At 34.3% G+C, this 18,720-nt stretch overlaps 1 protein-coding gene across 1 annotated transcript; it reads left to right on the top strand.

Moving 5' to 3' along the window:
- Nucleotides 1-1,448: 1,448 nt before the first annotated feature.
- LOC104238235 (uncharacterized) lies at nucleotides 1,449-7,088 on the top strand. The gene is made up of 7 exons (XM_009792540.2): nucleotides 1,449-1,730; nucleotides 1,992-2,028; nucleotides 3,295-3,365; nucleotides 4,501-4,595; nucleotides 5,617-5,684; nucleotides 6,246-6,356; nucleotides 6,655-7,088. The coding sequence occupies exons 1-7, from the start codon at nucleotides 1,517-1,519 to the stop codon at nucleotides 6,788-6,790; spliced, it is 732 nt and encodes a 243-aa protein (XP_009790842.1). The 5' UTR covers nucleotides 1,449-1,516; the 3' UTR covers nucleotides 6,791-7,088.
- Nucleotides 7,089-18,720: the final 11,632 nt, after the last annotated feature.

Here is an 18,720-nt window from a genome sequence, read left to right as displayed (position 1 = left end):
AAGGAAATGGTTTGTTTTGATTCTTAAATGTTTATAGTATAGGTGAGTCGTAACTACTAAATATTAGGACTAATTAATTACGTAAAGTTTAAATAAAGAAATATTTAATATGCAAAATTCTAATTGATTTCAAAGTCCTAAAATTTAAGAAAATAATAAAATGACTAATTTGTCTAATGTAAAATTAAAATTTTAAAGGATAAAAAAGGCGAACAATATTTCGCTAAGGGCCTTCGTGCTTTTAATATAATATAGATTTTTAAAGTTTTAATCACTTTAAGCTCAAATAAATAAACTTTAAAATAATAAGAAAAATATTCTCCAAAAAGGAGCTTTCATTTTACTTTGTTTAGTTTTGATCCTTGTAAATTCTAACCCTAAAGCTTAAAGTTGGAAAAATGAGATATTTAGAGAAGAAAAACATGTTTTTAAATAGTTTTGTTTTACTCTTCTTTTTTCTTATTAAAATGATCACTACATTCTATGTTATTCATACCTTATCAATCTTAGTATCTTTAAATTATTGGACATGACGTGTTTATTCTATATCATACAGATTTTATTTTACTTTTTATTCTATATTACATTCATACTCATTTTAATATTTTTTATTTGCTTACTTTTTTATATATATTAAACCCCTCCCAATTTAGGAGGATTATTACATAGAGTTGGTTTAACTGTTGTATCTTACCTTTTGTTTTACATTAAATTTATAAACTTCTCTTTTACATTTTTTTGGCTGTAGTATATTACTTTTTTTGTTTTACATTAGATTCATTAACTCACTATTACATTTTTGTTGGTTAAATTATTATGTAAAACTGGTTCTTTGGGATATTATCTATTTTAGCTTTATATGTTTTATTCACCGTCTACTTACGTGCTAGCTATAGCGTACTACTACTTATTTTATTTAACTTTTGTATTTTATAGAATTCTTACAACTTTGCATGTCCTATGATCCAACCCCCGAAAAAACCAAGGAAGAAAAATATTAAAAAGAACTATAATTCATGTAATAGGCCATAGCTGCAATAAAAGAGATATGTGTTAAAAGTTTAGGTGAGACCCACGCTTTATTATACCTTTGAGAACTACGCAATACTTGTGGAATGGGAAGTTTGATGGGCCCATATTTCGTACTACAAAATTGTAGCCGAAACACTGAAAAGGCAATGATAGCCTTGTGAATGTCAGGCAAGCATGTGAACCTAGAAAAGTATTTTTACTTTTACTACTATTAATAAGAGGGAATGTGACGAGCTTCCGGTTAGGAAATAGACCAAAATAAGTTGGTTTTTTTGTCAAATCACTTTCACCGGAAGCTCCTCACATTTCCTCTTATTAATAGTAGTAAAAATAATTTAAGAAAAATGATAAGAAGAGTACACCAAATTGACAGCTGTAGTTTAAAGGGTAAAATTGTAAGTTCACGGGGCTAAACTGGAAGAACAGAAAGAACTGGATAAGAGTAACACTGCTGCTCCTCTTCACTGCCAAACGTTCCGGCGAGATGACAATTACCATCTATACTCCTGCGCATGTTAGCACCAGCAGCTTAAATTTCCGCATCCTCCGTTCTCCGCCGCGGCGAACCTTTTCGCCTGCGAGATGTCACCGCAATTTTAGCTTGAGTTGCGCTTTACTCCCGGAGAAAAGGCGGGAAAGCAGACGATCGGTCACTGTAGCCCTCGGAATCTTGCTTCAATGGCTCTTAGTACCTAAAGGTGATCCCTCTCATTCTATCAGTGTTAACGTGTGCCTCCGCCAGTGCAATGCGCTAGTAATTACATTCGTAATTCTCAAGTTATGTATAAGTCCGCGTTTGCCTGCATTAGATTGTTATAGAAGTGACATCGAGGTTGATATTGCTACTATAGTAGATGCAAGCATGAAATCATCATTGATGAACTGTAATCGTTGCTCTGTGTGTGTGCATATTTATTTATTTATTGATTTTCATTTTTGAATTTTGTTTTGGTTTGCAGATGCAGGAGCAAGCCCCTTTGACAAGTATGTTAAAAGGTGAGCACACAAGTTGTTGAATTTTGGAATAGATTGCATATATAATGTTTATGTTAGTTGATGAAAAAATGATTATTTGCATGAGATTGAGTTTAAATAGAGTAGTCAGTGAGTGAGGATTCATATAGCCGATCCGACTTGTTTAGGACTGAGGCTTACTTCTTGTTGTTGTTGATGATCAAAAGATGGCTAATTTTCAAAGGTGGATCCAGCTTATAAGCAGTAAAATGCATACACCCACTGACTCAAGGTACATATCTTATATGGAAAGTTTAGAAGAAAAATTATAAAGAGGTGGACCCAGTGCATTTAAATCACAGATCCGCCTAGCGCCTATACTATGGTAGCGTTCCTATAGCATGTAAGTTGTGCGTGCTATTAAACTGTATCAAGTGGCAGAGTTAGGCTTGATTGCCACATCTGTGTAATTGAATGGGACAGAAACTGTCATATTCTAGCTCCATTAAGATAATATGTTTCTCTTTTGATAACAATAAATTTGATGATGTATCTAATGACTTGAGTTGCACTTAGATTTATTTTTTTTTGGTTGGTGAATCAGTAGTTTGCACTTAGAAAAAATTTAGTGAAAATCAAAAAAGAAAAGAGAAAATTTTCTAGTATGATAATGAAAGAGGCGAACGTTGATAGTGATTTTGTTTTCCAATTAGCCCGCCAATTTGAATGAAGTTACATCATTTCTTATTCAAACGCCTCTCTCATTCTCGGGTCAAATTTTCAAATTTTGTGCAATCTGCTTTTTGAAGTTGGCAACACTAATTTCTCCTAGTGATGTTGACTTTCAAAATGCCGAAAGTTATGGGTGTTCGTAAGCTCTGTTTTCTACTTCCGATGATGAAACTTGTTTTTAGGGCTAAATTTCGACCCAGCTCAGAAAAAGCAGCTTCCATGCTTTGCTTTTATTTCATAAGCGAATTACAGGATTGCCAACTTTGTGTTTTCACGACTACTGGTATTTATGTCGATACTTAAGATCAAATAGTTTGTATAACTCGGTGGTATCAGGAGCTTGGGTTCCAGATGGCTCCACCATCTTCATTAACTTCCAACACCTGTGTAACTAGCTTCCACATCTGTCAACCTGCTTTATTTAGCTACGGTGACCGGTGGAATTAACCTATGCTTGAGTTATTGCCTTTGTGCTTTCAATTAGTTTTGTAAGCCTGTGATAGTTTGTGATTTCAGTTAATCTGGAATTGATCGTTGTGCTCATGTTATTATCAAAAATTTCGATTTGATAACTAGGAAAAAGCTTGATCCGCTGGAGACTTATATACCAGCTGTGCTGTTGGCGGGGGTGCAGATTAAGGAATTAGGTGACACTTGTTTCTCGCTGTCACTATTTTTGTTTCCTAGCATGTAAAGCTTAGTAAATGTCTATAGTTCATGCTGTGATCCACCGTGTTTATTTAGCCTGAATATTTCAGTGATTTTTCATGCAGTACATAGAAATATTGGAATTAAACGATTCGTCTTCAAAAGTTTGTGCCACTGGTTGCAAATCAATTGCTATCCTCAATACACCCCCCCCCCCCCAAAAAAAAAAAACAAAAACAAAAAATAACGCAAAAGCCAAAAACGATAGCCATCCTCTAACATTGATCCAATTGGATCATGAGCACCTTATGAATCAGAGGGAATGCTGTTTCTATGAACCTCACCAAGTCATCGCCAGCAATCAGCTCTTATCCCTTGGTGTCAAAGGGCGAGTTCCTTTCTTGTCTTGCCCAAAAACTTTCTTTATTCTCATTGGAGAAAGACTCTCCCGCGGCAAAGTTAACCTTCTAATTTCTCTTGTTAAAAAAAAGTTTGAAACACCATGCTCTAGAGTTTGACTGCCTCAAATTCTGGAAATAATTGATGGTCTCTGTATGTGAACATGATCGCTAAAACATTTAACAGGTCAGTTTCTTTTATAATCTCTCCTCCTCTTTCCTAATGACTTAAATCGGCGATAGAGGTCTATCCATCAAGGAGTACTGATTAAAAAAATCTGTCATTGAACTATCCACTTATATATGAAGAGAATGCTCTCAACTTTGGTGGCATGTCAGTATAACCTTCCATCTGATAGTAGCTTATATAAACTATCCTAAGATATTCTCTTACAAGTCTTCCTCATTTTCTGCTCCAAACTAAGTGGGAAGAGCACTCGTCTCTCTTCCTTAGTTTCAAGAATATTACACCATTCCTATTCCTTCCTGAAATCTCCTCGTTGCTTCTGGAGATTTCAAAATGAAACTCTTCAGGAATGGGTGTTTTCCATCTCGCACACTCATTTCAACACGGTTCCACTGTTGAACTTGCTGATATGCGGAGACCCATAATTCTGTGTTCTTGCAAGGTTTCACATTCTACTGACTTCTATAAAATTGGAGTATGGTTATACTTTGAATTTTTTTATTGCAAGATTTCACAGCATGATTACATGATTTTTTTGGCATTTTATAGAGAAATCTTTGGAGGTTGATCAACCTAAATATGGCGATTGCCGGAATATATTGCGTTCTGGTCCTGCATCATCTCTTCGTGTCAATATTCGAGCAGTAAGTAAATGTTTTCCCACGCCCCATCTCAACTCAATGAATGTCATTTTCTAATGGTTGATAATTATCAGTTTCTGTACAGCTTCTGCCAAAATTGGTAATTTATGAAGTTGAATTTGTTGATATAGACTTATGAATGCTCCACTCTGGTGTTGGAGCACACTATAACTCCTAAGCATGAGAATTATTATTGTACCAGTTGCGTTGTATGATATTTGTTGATAAAAGGGAAGTAAAGTAAAAGGGAAATTAAGAAGAAAAGAGTAAAGAATTACACTGCTGTCACAAAGTTGTCATTTTTAGCTTTTTGAGTGTCAACTGCATTAAGACTTTGACCAAGATCTTTTAACAATTTGTAAACATTTTGAGACAATTTTTTATCTTGCAGTATGTTTCATGTAATTTGTAAATATCCGACTATTACTTTCAAATCATGAATTTAAATATTTGTCAACTTGACGCTCATAAGCTTTTGCGGTGGAGAGGAACAAGAAAAGATTTGAAGAAAAGAAAGCAAGAACTTCTTCATTGGCCTATGACTCCTCTGCTATGCCATTTCTTCAGCAGCGTGCTAGTATGAACATTGAGTATTTAACTAAGCTACACAAGTCCAAGCTAAATATCGAAATTAGAGAATCGGTTAACAACAGAAGACCATGCAAGTAGCATTGCTTTGACAGGCTATCATCTGTCTATCAAAGTAAGGCAAAAATATCCAAAATGCTCAAATTTTTGTTACCAAGGAAAGAAAAAGTCTAGTTACATAAACAATAAAGAAACTCCAGTTCTTTAAATAAATCTCGTTGATGGTTTGAAAATGGCAGTGCACTGAAGTTAGATATTCACATGTTCGACTAATTCTAGGCAATGGCGTTTCTTGTTCTTTTCTTTTTCTTTAGCTATTTGGTTTGTGGCAATTTTTCTTATTTCATCTAGACAGAGAAATACCAAAGACTTCTTCTAACTACAAAAAGATGATCATATCTGGGAAAAACTCTCTTATATTTTCCTTCAATTATAGGTAGCACAATATGCATCCGATGATGGAAATGGTGAATCAGCTTCCAATGATGTTGATCAGTGTCTGAGGTACTACTTCAAATATTTTAACTGTCAACCTGAACGATCCTGTTTAAATACAATGTAAGGCAGTGATAATAATAGTTTTGCAGTTCAAATTTGTTATTAACTTCATGCACAGGATGATCAGACTATCAGGTAGAAGATGTAAGAAAATTTTAAAATTTTCTTGGAATACTGATGATTTCACTAGGTCTTTCTCCCAGAAAGAGCTACTTAATTGATTCTTGATCCCTTTAAGGTTGATTTATGGTAATGACTAATGACATTTGATTGTTCAATCGCAATGTTTTTCCTGTAAGCTTCATGACTTTGTTTTTTTCTTAAGCAAGGTTGGCTGTAAAGTTCATGCCACGAATGTGCTGATATTGTAATTCCAAGCAAACTGCCAAGGGAGATGGAACACCTTCAAATTTATGACTAGAGGAACATGCTTTTAATATATCCTTGTACCTCGCTAAACAAAAAGGACCAATGTTAACCAACATGCAAAGTGGACCATCATATTACATGTAACGTTGTGTTTTCGCTCTCACTTGTAGTTACTATTGCTTCTATTCTTTCTTGCAGCGCATTGGAAGGACTTGACTCGTTGCTTTTGCGTGCATCAAGAAATGATCCAGGGGCCTCAATTGACTCGATGAAGGCAAAAATTACTACTGCTCTAAATGCATTGGACAGGTCAAAGTTCTTCTTTTATTTGTTTCTTTCTGCCTTGGTGATAATCGATTGTTCAACGGCGTCTCAATTCCAAATGAATTAGATTGGTTGTACATATATGTTTTCTCTATAGCCATTTTACTCTATTCAGGTTATTAAATAATTTGTCTTTCAACGCAACTCAGGGGTTTGATAAATCTGAATTTATCCCTACACAGTTAACTAATTTAATCTGAACCAGTTATACACTTTTGCTAGCTAGTTGCCAATCAGATTCTCTAGAAGGTTTTGAATTGTTTTTCCCCTTTTCCTCTTTCAGTCTTCTGAAAACCGTCCCAGCTGATATGCTCGACAAGGGAAAGATTGTAGCTGATTCATATTTATTTGCTGATGAGGAAGATGTAACACCTGAGAAACTGGACCCGAATCTGAAGCAACTGGAATCTATACTGTAAAGAATATGAGAATGCTATGGCGTTAGCTTCGGATACGAAGGCTCTTTCTTAACCAGGTCTGACTGTTTCATCCTATCAGAGTTTTCATATTGCTCGAAAACAAAAACCCATGAGTAGATGTGGTTTGGGAAGGGGGGGCCGGGGTTCTCTTACTCTCTTAATTGATTAAACGTAAAACAGAAGATCCAACATATCTAACTCTTGTATTTAGTTTTCTTTTTTAATTCTAAAGATTGTATAGGATATCTTCCAATATACTCTAAATTTATAGCAATATTAACTCTGAAATAACGCTAAACATAGAGTAAATTTGCTTTGACTTTTTAACATAGAAAAAAATGCTTCCTTTACCTCTACTGAATGGAAACATAACCCCTCTGACCTCAAGGTCGACAGTCAAAAATAAGATGATCGTTGCCGCTATCAAAGTGTAAAAAATGGGTAGCAGTGCATTTTCTTTTAACAATTAAAAAGTTACCTAATAGTATGGCATAAAATTTGAAATTCCCGACCTGCTTTCTCTTTAGCTTTCTTTGAGTTTCTGTCTCTTACTCTGTTCTTACATATATCTTAGTCCAATTACTTAAAAATATCTGTATTATTTTGAAGAACAAGAGACTGCGGATGTTACAATCCTTTATAGGTGATATGCACTTGCTCCTAAAATGTTAAAAACCATCGGAGGACATGGAAGGAAATATGTGTCTCATTGAAGGTGAAGGAAAAAAATCTCGCTGCTCTCTTAGCTAGTTAAACTTTGAGGACCTTCAAATAATCTGATTGCAAAGCTGACCAACCAACAGCGACGAACAATTTTCTGATCCAATCCTCCAGCTCTATTCTGGTGGCTACTTCTAAGTTCTAACTCCCAGCCTCGAGCTTTTCTTCTTTCTACGGGCAAACCAAATATTGCTTTCTTTTGTAAATTAATTAAATTGATTTTGAGCGATTTAATATTCACAATACAGTTCATTTGATGCTTCACATTAATTGGAACTTATCAGCGGTAAACCCGAACTCAAGGTTGTGCCCATGCTCATATTTTCCAGTTCATCCCAATTACTGCACTTGCTCTTTCCTTCATTCATTTTACCCACTTCTTTATTATCCTGTTCTTAGCCGTTGCTCAAAGTCTGGACAATTTTCTGTCCAAAACCCTGGCCCCTTGACTGCCCCTGTTATTAGCTAGGTTCTTCGTAAGACCAGCCATCTTCTGAAGGGGGGCCATTACTAGCTTAAGAAAGTTCAACAAAACCCATCAATATTTATGATATCTATATATAAAAAATAGAGTAAATTTCAGTTTACCCCCTTAACCTTTAAGGGTTGGGAAACAATATCCCTTCACCTTCTGAATGGGAACGACAACGGCCTTCACTTTTTGTCTGACGTTGACTCTATATATATCTATTAAAGAATACCATTTTAAATTCAGTGAAAACATAATTTTTTAATTGCATTATTTTTTGCCAATGCAATTCTGATGTGGTTTGATTACTGTATGGTGTACCATAAGAATGCGTCCAGTTTACCCTCTATTTCCCCTCCATCGACTGTATTTTTGGAGGTTCGACTTCCTCCACAAGGCCAATGTGTGTCCTTTTTGTGCTGTTACAATCATCTGCATGCCTCCTCTGGCCCCTGAATCCTCCAATTGTACCCGCCATCCCCTTCGATGTTAGTCGAAGCATCTTCGTAGTCATCTGCTTCCTCATGTATTATCGGCATCATCTTCTTCTTCTTCCACTTCTATGTGGTTTTCCATATCCCTGAAGCTTTCATCTTCATACCGGACTCCAACATATTGAACCCAATTTCATGAGTTCTCTATATTTAAGTAGTTTAAGGACTTGGGTCTCAGTAAAATAAGCTTGGGCCAGACGAGGAGCTAGCCTTGTTAAAATTAGAGAAACTACCCGTTATGTCAGCCCAAAAGTAAATTAGTACAAAAATTAGTTAATTTATAAAATATTACCAATATTAGCCAAATGCTACCAATACTAGCTATTTGTAGCTAAAAAAAAATTTGCTTTCTTTTGAGTTGATGTTATTAAAATAGATTGGGTACATTTTAAGGAGTTTGAATTTCAGTTTTAGGATGATTTGGTAGAGTTTTGAGGTAGTTTGAATTGAAAATTCGAAATAGAAGATGAACATAAAAAAGATGATATGTGTATCACATTGTATATCACGTATGTATCATATGTGTATCTCATGTATATCTATATGTGAGACACATGTTTGACACACGTGTCATAGAAAAAACTTTAAACTCGATTTCAACTATAAATTTTGACTCAAAACTAGTTCAATTCACCTCCAATCTTCCTCAAATTTTGTATATTGGCTCATCTATATGTTTTCAATGAATTTCAACCATACACATTGAAAAAGATCCCTTTTTGCTTAGGTTTTGGGATATTGTATATATTTTTTTTGTATTTTATCACCTTGTTTGCTGCCTCATCAATGAAATTCTTTTCCATCTTGCATCTAATGTTGTTGATCACACTTAAAAATATAGGAGATTTTTGTGTATGACTCTTGGAGAGAAAGAATAATTATTTATGTGGGGTTTCAATTATTGTACGAGCTTGGCTAGTTTTGGTAAGTCTATGATTAATGACTAGAGGATGGTAAATTTGGGCTTATTTTGTATATTTCCGTAAGATTTTCTTAAAATTGTTGGGTGAAGTACACAAATAGCCTTTAAAGTGGATGGTCTTCAATTTTTGTCTCCGCCTGCTTCATGGCTAGAATTCAAGTTTAACAAGTATTGCTATTCGCTTTACCTTCTATTACCCGGCCTATTTATTAGTCTAGTCTGCATATGCTTGGGCTTGTCACTTGTGCAATATTTTCCTTTTGGCTTGCATTTATGCGCCCCCCTTCTGTATTGTACAGAAGGTATCAGGTCTTACCCCCCTCCCCCCCTCCTTGTAGCCCTCAATCTAGTGCCATTTTTTTAACCAATCAACTTAATATTTGAAATACAATCTTTAAAAAAGTGGAAAAGGGCCAAGTTTAACAAGTATTGACATTTGCTTAACCTCGTATTACCCGGCCTATTTATTAGTCTAGTCTACATATGCTTGGGCTTGTCACTTGTGCAATATTTTCCTTTTGGCTTGCATTTATGCGCCCCCCTTCTATATAGTACAGAAGGTATCAGGTCTTAACCCCCCCCCCCCTTATAGCCCTCAATCTAGTGGCATTTTTTTAACCAATCAGCTTAATATTTGAAATACAATCTTTAAAAAAGCGGAAAAGGGCCAAGTTTAACAAGTATTGTCATTCGCTTAACCTCGTATTACCCGGCCTATTTATTAGTCTAGTCTGCATATGCTTGGGCTTGTCACTTGTGCAATATTTTCCTTTCGGCTTGCATTTATGCGGCCCCCTTCAGTATAGTACAAAAGGTATCAGGTCTTACCCTCCCCCCTCCTTGTAGCCCTCAATCTAGTGGCATTTTTTAACCAATCAACTTAGCTTAACCTCGTATTACCGGGCCTATTTATTAGTCTAGTCTGCATATGCTTGGGTTTGTCACTTGTGCAATATTTTCCTTTTGGCTTGCATTTATGCGCCCCCCTTCTGTAGGTATCGGGTGAAATTCAAAAATAGCTAGATTTATAACTGGTCGTTCAAAAATAGTCTAGTTTCAAAAGTAATCGAAATTTAGTCACTTTTCATGTAAAAATAAATCTTAGCGAAAACACTGTTCAAAACCCGAAAAATATGCTAGTATATTATGCTGGAGTTCCAGCATAAGTATACTTGAACTCCAACATATTATACTGGAGTTCCAAGATAAGTATGCTGGAACTCCAACATAATATGTTGGAGTTCCATTAAGTATACCGGTCCAGCATAATTTATTGGAGTTTGGAGCACCGGTGCTCCAGTCTCCAGTATATTATACTAGAGCCAGCCAAGTATACCGATCTAGCATTATATGCTGGAGTTCATACACAGGTGCATCGAACTCCAGTATATTATGTTGGACCGGTCTCTATTTAGTGGCTATTTTTCATTGACTTGGTAAACGCTGGCTATTTTTGAATGACCAGTCCGAAAATTGACTATACCGTGCTATTTTTACGAAGGTATCAGGTCTCCCCCTCCTTGTAGCCCTTAATCTAGTGGCATTTTTTTAACCAATCAACTTAATATTTGAAATACAATCTTTAAAAAAAAAGCAGAAAAGGGCCATATTTGCCCCTTTACTATTGAAAATAAGTTATATTTATCTGTTTCAGTTTCTTAGTATAACTATCTATCGTCATAGTTTTGGATCATATTTGCCCCCCCGCGTTGCCGCCTGTTAAATGGTTTGGTCTCATCTTAAAAAAGGGCAAGTACACACATAGCCACTTTCAGGGATGCTATCCAGCGATTAGTCAGCACTTATTTTGTCCTGAAATTTTAAACTAAAAATCTCAATTTCAGGACAATTCATGATTTTTTTGTCCCGAAAAATTAAACTGAAAAACTGAAGATCAGGATGCACTAGCTAATTCCTAAATAGCAGCCCTTTGGAATGGCTATCTACAGGGGCGGATTTAGGGGGACGGAAGGGGGTTCGCCCGAACCTCCTTCGCCGAAAAATTACACTTGTACATATAAGGCAAAATTCAATTTGTGCCTCTATATATTATATTTTGAACCCATTTGACACAACCGAAAAGCATAGCTCAATGGTCAAGGGGGTTTAAAATCTTTATTAGGTTGTTGGCTCAGTTCCCACTGGCCACAGTCTCTTTTAACTTTTTCCTTTTTGAACCCCCTTAGCGGAAATCGTGCCTCTACCACGGGCTACCTGGTGTCATTTCTGCTCTTAAAAAATTTAAATCTCCGAGCAAACCCACACTGTTATGATAAATATCATATTATGTTGGATGTCTACTCTTCTTCTATGATCTTCATCTCAAATGCTTAATGACATATTTTGTATGTTCAATGACATATTCTATGACATATTTTTCTTCACTTTTTATGTCTATATAAAGACCTTGTAATAGATAGAAAAATACACACAATTGAAGAAGAAAATCTCTTCCTTCCCTCTATCTCCATTTCTTGTTCATGTTTTACTAAAGTTGCTTTTATTTCCTTGTTCCATATTGTTACTTTGAGTTATATTTGATAACACGTTATCAGCACGAGTCTCTAATATTTCATTTATATCATCATACCTACGACATTTCATATGCCATGTTGATAGATTGCTTATATTGTCTATTTTAGTCACATTATGTTTTTCAGTAATGTTTTGGTCTTCTTCAACTTCAAAGTAAGCCACAAAATTAGGCATAAAAGTTGAAGTGTTGCAGTAAAATTCCGTACGGTCTTTTCATATCTCGCCATGAAAATGAAAAGGAGTTATATGTTAGTTTGGAGCGGATGAAACAAGGTAGGACCATCAGATGCCAATGTTTGGTCCGTTAAATAGCCTTTTAGTGGTTCTATAAATTATAACATAATTACTACAAAAGTTAGACGTGTATATTAGGTAGATAATAATTACTACTATATCCTAGAGGTCCCATGAAACTAAATTTAAAGCATGTTAGAGCTAAATACTGTTAATTTGGAAAATGTGATTTTCTTACTCATAATAGTTATGTCACATGATCATGTTGGAGGAATGGCCATATTACTTCAAGGATTTTAATATGTTAGTACTACTATGTTGAGATTTTATTCCGATTTTGTTTGGCTTCGTGATGTGATTCTATTGCTTCTTTGAGAAAGAAAAAAATTGCGAGTGAAAAACTGTATACTTAGGTTTCTATTTTGGCAAAGGCAATGTATTTCGTTAATCTTCTGCTTTAGGCACATGAAAAATAATGTCAATTATATTATGATCCATACTAATTTAATTAGATGCAACATGTTTTTTTTATGTTGATAGTTGACAAAGTGATATCATTATGTTTTACTAGTCTATTTTGACATCTTATGTATAAAAACAGAATATGCTAGCAATAGTTAATACTCATGATTATTTGCTTTCTGAAATTGTATATTTAGTTATGTGTTTTAATTCTTGTGTACATTTTATGTAATCATCATGCATTAGTTTTCAGTAACACATCATATAGTAATAACGCTACATGGTGATTTTCTGTTTTGAAATGTTTATATGTAAGATACTAGTACACGGGTTTGTACTCCATCATATTTTTGTTGATAATAGTTCTTATCATTTCTATTTACTTATTTGTGGCTACATAAAATTATGTTCCATTCCTAAAAGTGAATGAGACAATTTGTGATAAATATTATATGAGGGTAAGACGATGGGTTCAAGTCCCAATGCACCATAAGGATAAGACATCGGGTTTAAGTCCTGATGCTCCATGATGATAAGAGTTGGGTTTAAGTCCCAATTCATTATAGCCTAACATGCCTTTATATGGGTAAGACATTGAGTTTGAGTTTCAGTGTACCATATTGATGATATATAATGACTAAAGAAAAATAATATATTTTTTTATTAAAGGCATGAAAATTGTCCCACTTGATTTGCTCCATTCTTGAAGTGAATGTGGTAGCAGTGCATAATAAGTTTAAATGAAGACAAGTGGTTGAACAACGAACGTGGGCGTTCCAAAGATCAAAATAATAATAATCATCATTATGATTATAAAAGGAGAACAATAAGGGTTCTCAAAATAGTCATTCAAAATGTGAAGGCAATGTTTACCATCAAATTGGTATGAAAATAATAAAGCACATCGCTGATTATGATCCATTTCTTGAAGAGAATGTGACTTGTGATAAGCATTGAGAATGCAAACCCATTCCTAAAGTTGAATCTGGCAATATATGATAAAAGCAATGAATAAAGACATGCAATTCATGATTATATGAATACCACACAACTCACCTCTAAGGGAGGTTTGAGTGAAATAAAGAGAATAAATATTATTGTATGGTTACATGAATATGTCATTGGTCGCGTACATGTGATACGCCAAATATTATTTTGTCATGCCTTATAAAAGTTATTAAAGGCAAAATTAAAACAAGAAATGATTTTGCTTATGATAATTCTGACCATGACAATTTATTATGATATAAGTTTCTCCGTGAAAGAGATATTTACCATATGAATGGTATGATAAAAGATCTTGTAGTACAAAAGTTATTAAGAGCTCCGGAAAAACTAATTACTATCCAGATGAATAAAATTATTCATGACATTGATATTGTAAAGTCTCAAAAGAAACTTTTTGAGTTTCAAATGTATAAGTCAAAGTGGTTGGCATATTGAAACTATAAATGAAAAGAAGATTGAATATCTTCATATTTCTATAATTATACCGGGTAAATATAAAAGGTTACCCGATTTTCTTTCTATTTGTACTACACAAATATAAGCATGATGATGGAATTATATGCCACAAGTAAACTAGAGGTTTATTAAAACAAATACTAGTTGGCATAACCGGTTGACCATCCTGGTTCAATTATGATGCGAAAAATTAATTGAGAATTACATTGGCATATATTGAAGAATAGAAGATTCTTCAAGAATTATCTTGTGTTGCTTATTCTCATGATATACCAGTTAAGGTTGTGATTGAATCCCTTGATTTCTGGAACAAATAAAAGGTGATAAATATATGGGCCCAGTCACCTGCCATGTGGATCGTTTACTATTATATGATTTTAATAGATGCATCTATTCTATGGTCACATGTGCATTTGTTATCAACTTGCAGTTTGGCTTTTGCAAGATTGCTTGCTCAATTTATTATAGCACAATTCCATAATATAAATTATAATGATTTATCTTAATAATACTGGTTTAAATCCAAGTTGGTTTAGCAGAAATTGTATGCCTCCAATTATAGCTAAATCATTGGTTATGAGAACAAAACTCCCAAAAATAAAATTTGGTATGAGATGTTATTTAATATATAGCAGCACTTGTGCGCATCTAGCCAAGTTATAAAAAATTTCTCCCTATCACAATCGGTTCAGGGTCAGGAACCAAATAATTTCTATATAGAAATATGGATGTGCTATATGATTTAATTATGCCACCAAAATGCACAAAGATGAGTTCCCAAAGATAAAACTCCTTGAAGAAGGAGAGGGACAAATATTCAAAATGGTCATAATAAGGAGGCAAGTGCTCTAGAAGTGCACCACGACATAACATTTCATAAGACCTCATGGGAGAGGCTCAGGTACCTAAAAATAATGAGATAAAGAAATCTCAATAAGTTATGTCTTTATTAGGTAATAATGGAACCGACATAAAGTGATCGTTGACGATATTGTTAATATAATATAGCGCTCAATATTATTAATATTGACGAGGATCTTGAGCTCAAATCTGTCATGAAATTTGGACAGATAAATGATTGGCCAAAATAAAATAAAATATACGCAATCAAGATTGTCAGGTGAAGTTGGATGGATAGTTCCAACACCTGAAAGTATAAATCCAGTGGAGGTATAAATGTGCTCTTGTGCGAAGAAAGACAAGTCGATAGATATAAAGACGACTTGTGTCACAAGAAGATTTGTAAATATCCCGGTATTGATTATATAGAGACATGTTCTCTTTTGGTGGATGTAGTCATTTCAGGTTTTAATATGGCAATACATAAAAAACTTGATATGCGTATAATGAAAATCACTGAAGGATTTAAATTGTTCTGAAGCATATTATGGTTTCCAAGAAATTTATTAAATAAAGCTTCAATAATTCTTATACGGATTGAAACAATCAGGGCACGTGTGGTATAATCGCTCGAGAAAATACTTGTTGAAAGAAGGGTACAAGAATAATTCAATTTGTCCTTGTAAAAGGACCCGGATTTGAATTTGTTATAATCGCCGTGTATGTTGGTGATTCAAATATCATTAGAACTCCCGGGGAGCTTCATAAAGCAGTAGACTGTTTAAAAAAAGAATTTGAAATGAAAGATCTTAGAAAGACAAAATTTCATCTTGGTCTACAAATTGAGTATATGAAAGATGAAATTTTTATCCATCAATCAACATGCACTGAAAATATTTTAAAGCGATTTTATATGGGTAAAGTACATCCATTAAGTACCGCGATGGTTGTGTGATCACTCGATATAAGTAAAGATTCATTCCGACCTCATGAAAATAATGAAGAACTTCTTGATCTTGAAGTACCATATCTTAGTGCAATTGATGCACTAATGTATCTTGCTAACACTACAAGGCGTAACATAACTTTTTTAGTTAATGTCTTAGCAAGATATAGCTCTGCTCCTACAAGGAGACATTGGAATGAAATCAAACACATATTGCGTTATCTAAAAAGGACTACCGATGTGGGCTTATTTTATGGCAATGATTGCAATTCCGATCATGTTGGTTATGCCGATGCGGGGTATTTATCTGACACACACACAAGGCTTGATCTCAAACATGCTATGTGTTTACATGTGGAGGTATTGTCATATCTTGGCGATCGACTAAGCAATCAATCGTGACTACTTCATCTAATTATGCTGAGATAATTGCTATTCATGAAGAAAGTCGAGAATGTGTATGGTTGAGGTCTATAATACATCTTATTCGAGTCAAAAATGATTTGTAGTGTTACAAACTACCCACAATTTTGTATGAAGACAATACATCATGAATAACCCAATTGAAGGGAGGATTCATAAAAGGAGTTAGGACAAATCACATTTCACCAAAGTTATTTTCCATATATGATCTTCAAAAGAATGGTGATATCAATGTGCAACAGATTCTTTCAAGTGATAATATAGCTGATTTGTTCACCAAATCTCTACCGACGTCAACCTTCAAGAAACTAGTGTACAAGATTAGGATGTGAATGATCAAGGATGTGAATTGATGCTCTCATCAGAGGGAGTTAATACGCGTTGTACTCTTTTTCCCTTACAAGGTTTTGTCCCACTGGATTTTCCTTGCAAGGTTTTTAACGAGGCAATCAAAAGGCGTATTTCTAAACATGTGTACTCTTTTTCCTTCACTAGGATTTTTTTCCCATAGGGTTTTTTCCTAGTAAGGTTTTAACGAGGCACATTATCTTTGGACATCCAAGGGGGAGTGTTATGATAAATATCATATTATGGTGGATATCTACTCTTCTTCCATGATCTTCATCTCAAATGCTTAATGACATATTCAATGACATATTTTGTATGTTCAATGACATATTTCATGACATATTTTCTTCACTTTTTATGCCTACATAAAAGCCTTGTAATAGATAGAAAAATACACACAATTGAAGAAGAAAATCTCTTTCTTCTCTCTATCTCCATTTCTTGTTCATGTTTTACTAAATTGTTTTTATTTCCTTGTTCCATATTATTACTTTGAGTTATATTTCATAACACACACAAATTTAAATGATTAATTGGAGTACTATACTTCACATCTAATATATGTGATACTGCATAAACTGTAAAGTTCCTATAAGAGTATTAACACAGGAGTTGCAGAAACCATGGCTTTAGGAGTGGGCTCTCTAGCTGCCCTATATTGACCGTCTGTGTTATGATTTTTTTTCCCTTGGGTGCTGACACCGCTGCAGTTTTATGTTCTGGAATATTAATTTATTCTCATTTGTTTCATGATTTACTAAAGTAATAGAAAAATGCAGTGTTTCATTTCATTCGAACACAACCCAAATCTCATGCATCCCAGGGTGATTTGGTGCATCACAAGATATCCAAAGTGTCCTTTTTTAACAGTCATTCAACATACCCGTCACCCCCAAATTAGAAATGTCATTGTTATTCGGATGAAAAATATCATTGTTTAGAGGGTCTTAACTTTTACGTTAATGATATACAAATAAGATTTCCAATCTTTGACTATTTTATTATAGAGTAATATCCAGTATATTTCACTGTCATTGGAACCACAATCAAAAGACAGAATATTATGTCTCTTTGTAGGTGAACCATCCATAAGTTTTAGATGTTAAAATAGGGAGGCTTGTGTTTTTTCGGAAGGATTAGGAGAAATGAGCGAGACTTGCCAGTAGGTCTGGTTAGGTGGGTTATTACTTAGAGAAACTTTTAGAAACCACTATGTTTTAGTGGGTATTAGCTAGTTGTAGTTATCATTTACTATATTACTTCCTATAGCTATGTTTTCAAAAATTTTAGAGTGTATTTGATGTATTTAAGCTAATGTATTCATGAATACAGTAACATTTCTAGGCGTGAAACAAGGGATTACAGTTAGATGATTTTTGTATTCGAGTTTATTCGACTGTATTCATGGCATGAAACATGAGATTACAGCTGGACAGATTATTGTATTCGACTGTATTCACGGCATGAAACAGGGTATTACATTGTTTTTAAACGGAAAGTGAATCAATTAACATAATAGACCCCTAATATAACTCAACAAACTCAATTATAATGCACAAATTTTGTATTTCCAGTTATAAAAAAGATTCTCAACCGAAAAACACCCCAAAAACATAGCAATCTTTAGAAAAGTTATATAATACATCTGAATACATAAATTATATTAATTAGAAAAAAACATACGAATACATTCATGAAATATAACGAGACAGGGAATACAATGAAATACATAGAATACAGCGGAATACATTGAAATACAATGAAAAAAAAGACAATGAATACAATGAAATACATAGAATACAGCGAGATACAATGAAAAAAAAGACAATGAATACAATGAAATACATTGAAATATATTAACAGAAAATTCAAGTTGCTTAGCCCCCAACTCCGCTGTCTTTGTTCAAGAACAACCCTAATGTCGTCTCGTTGAAGCAACATCAATATCTAGTCCTCGCTCGTTGTCACCGTTGCCTCCGGTTGCCGACGATTAGCACGTAATTACCGGATTGAAGACAAAGCATGTGATGAAGGGGAGAAGAAGAAACTTAGAAGCCGCTCTAGTAGACTGCC

This window comes from Nicotiana sylvestris, chromosome 8 (genome assembly GCF_000393655.2).
Source record: "Nicotiana sylvestris chromosome 8, ASM39365v2, whole genome shotgun sequence".
Classification (NCBI taxonomy): Eukaryota; Viridiplantae; Streptophyta; class Magnoliopsida; order Solanales; family Solanaceae; genus Nicotiana; species Nicotiana sylvestris.
The sequence above is the reverse complement of the archived record's forward strand: the minus strand, read 5'-3'. Positions and strand labels throughout refer to the sequence as shown.

Excerpts from the sequence above, each read along its gene's own strand:
- LOC104238235 (XM_009792540.2), top strand. The coding sequence starts at position 1,517 with ATGACAATTACCATCTATACTCCTGCGCATGTTAGCACCAGCAGCTTA. Across the intron at positions 3,366-4,500 it reads GGTGCAGATTAAGGAATTAG|AGAAATCTTTGGAGGTTGAT; the intron begins GTGACACTTGTT and ends GGCATTTTATAG. Across the intron at positions 6,357-6,654 it reads GCTCTAAATGCATTGGACAG|TCTTCTGAAAACCGTCCCAG; the intron begins GTCAAAGTTCTT and ends TTCCTCTTTCAG.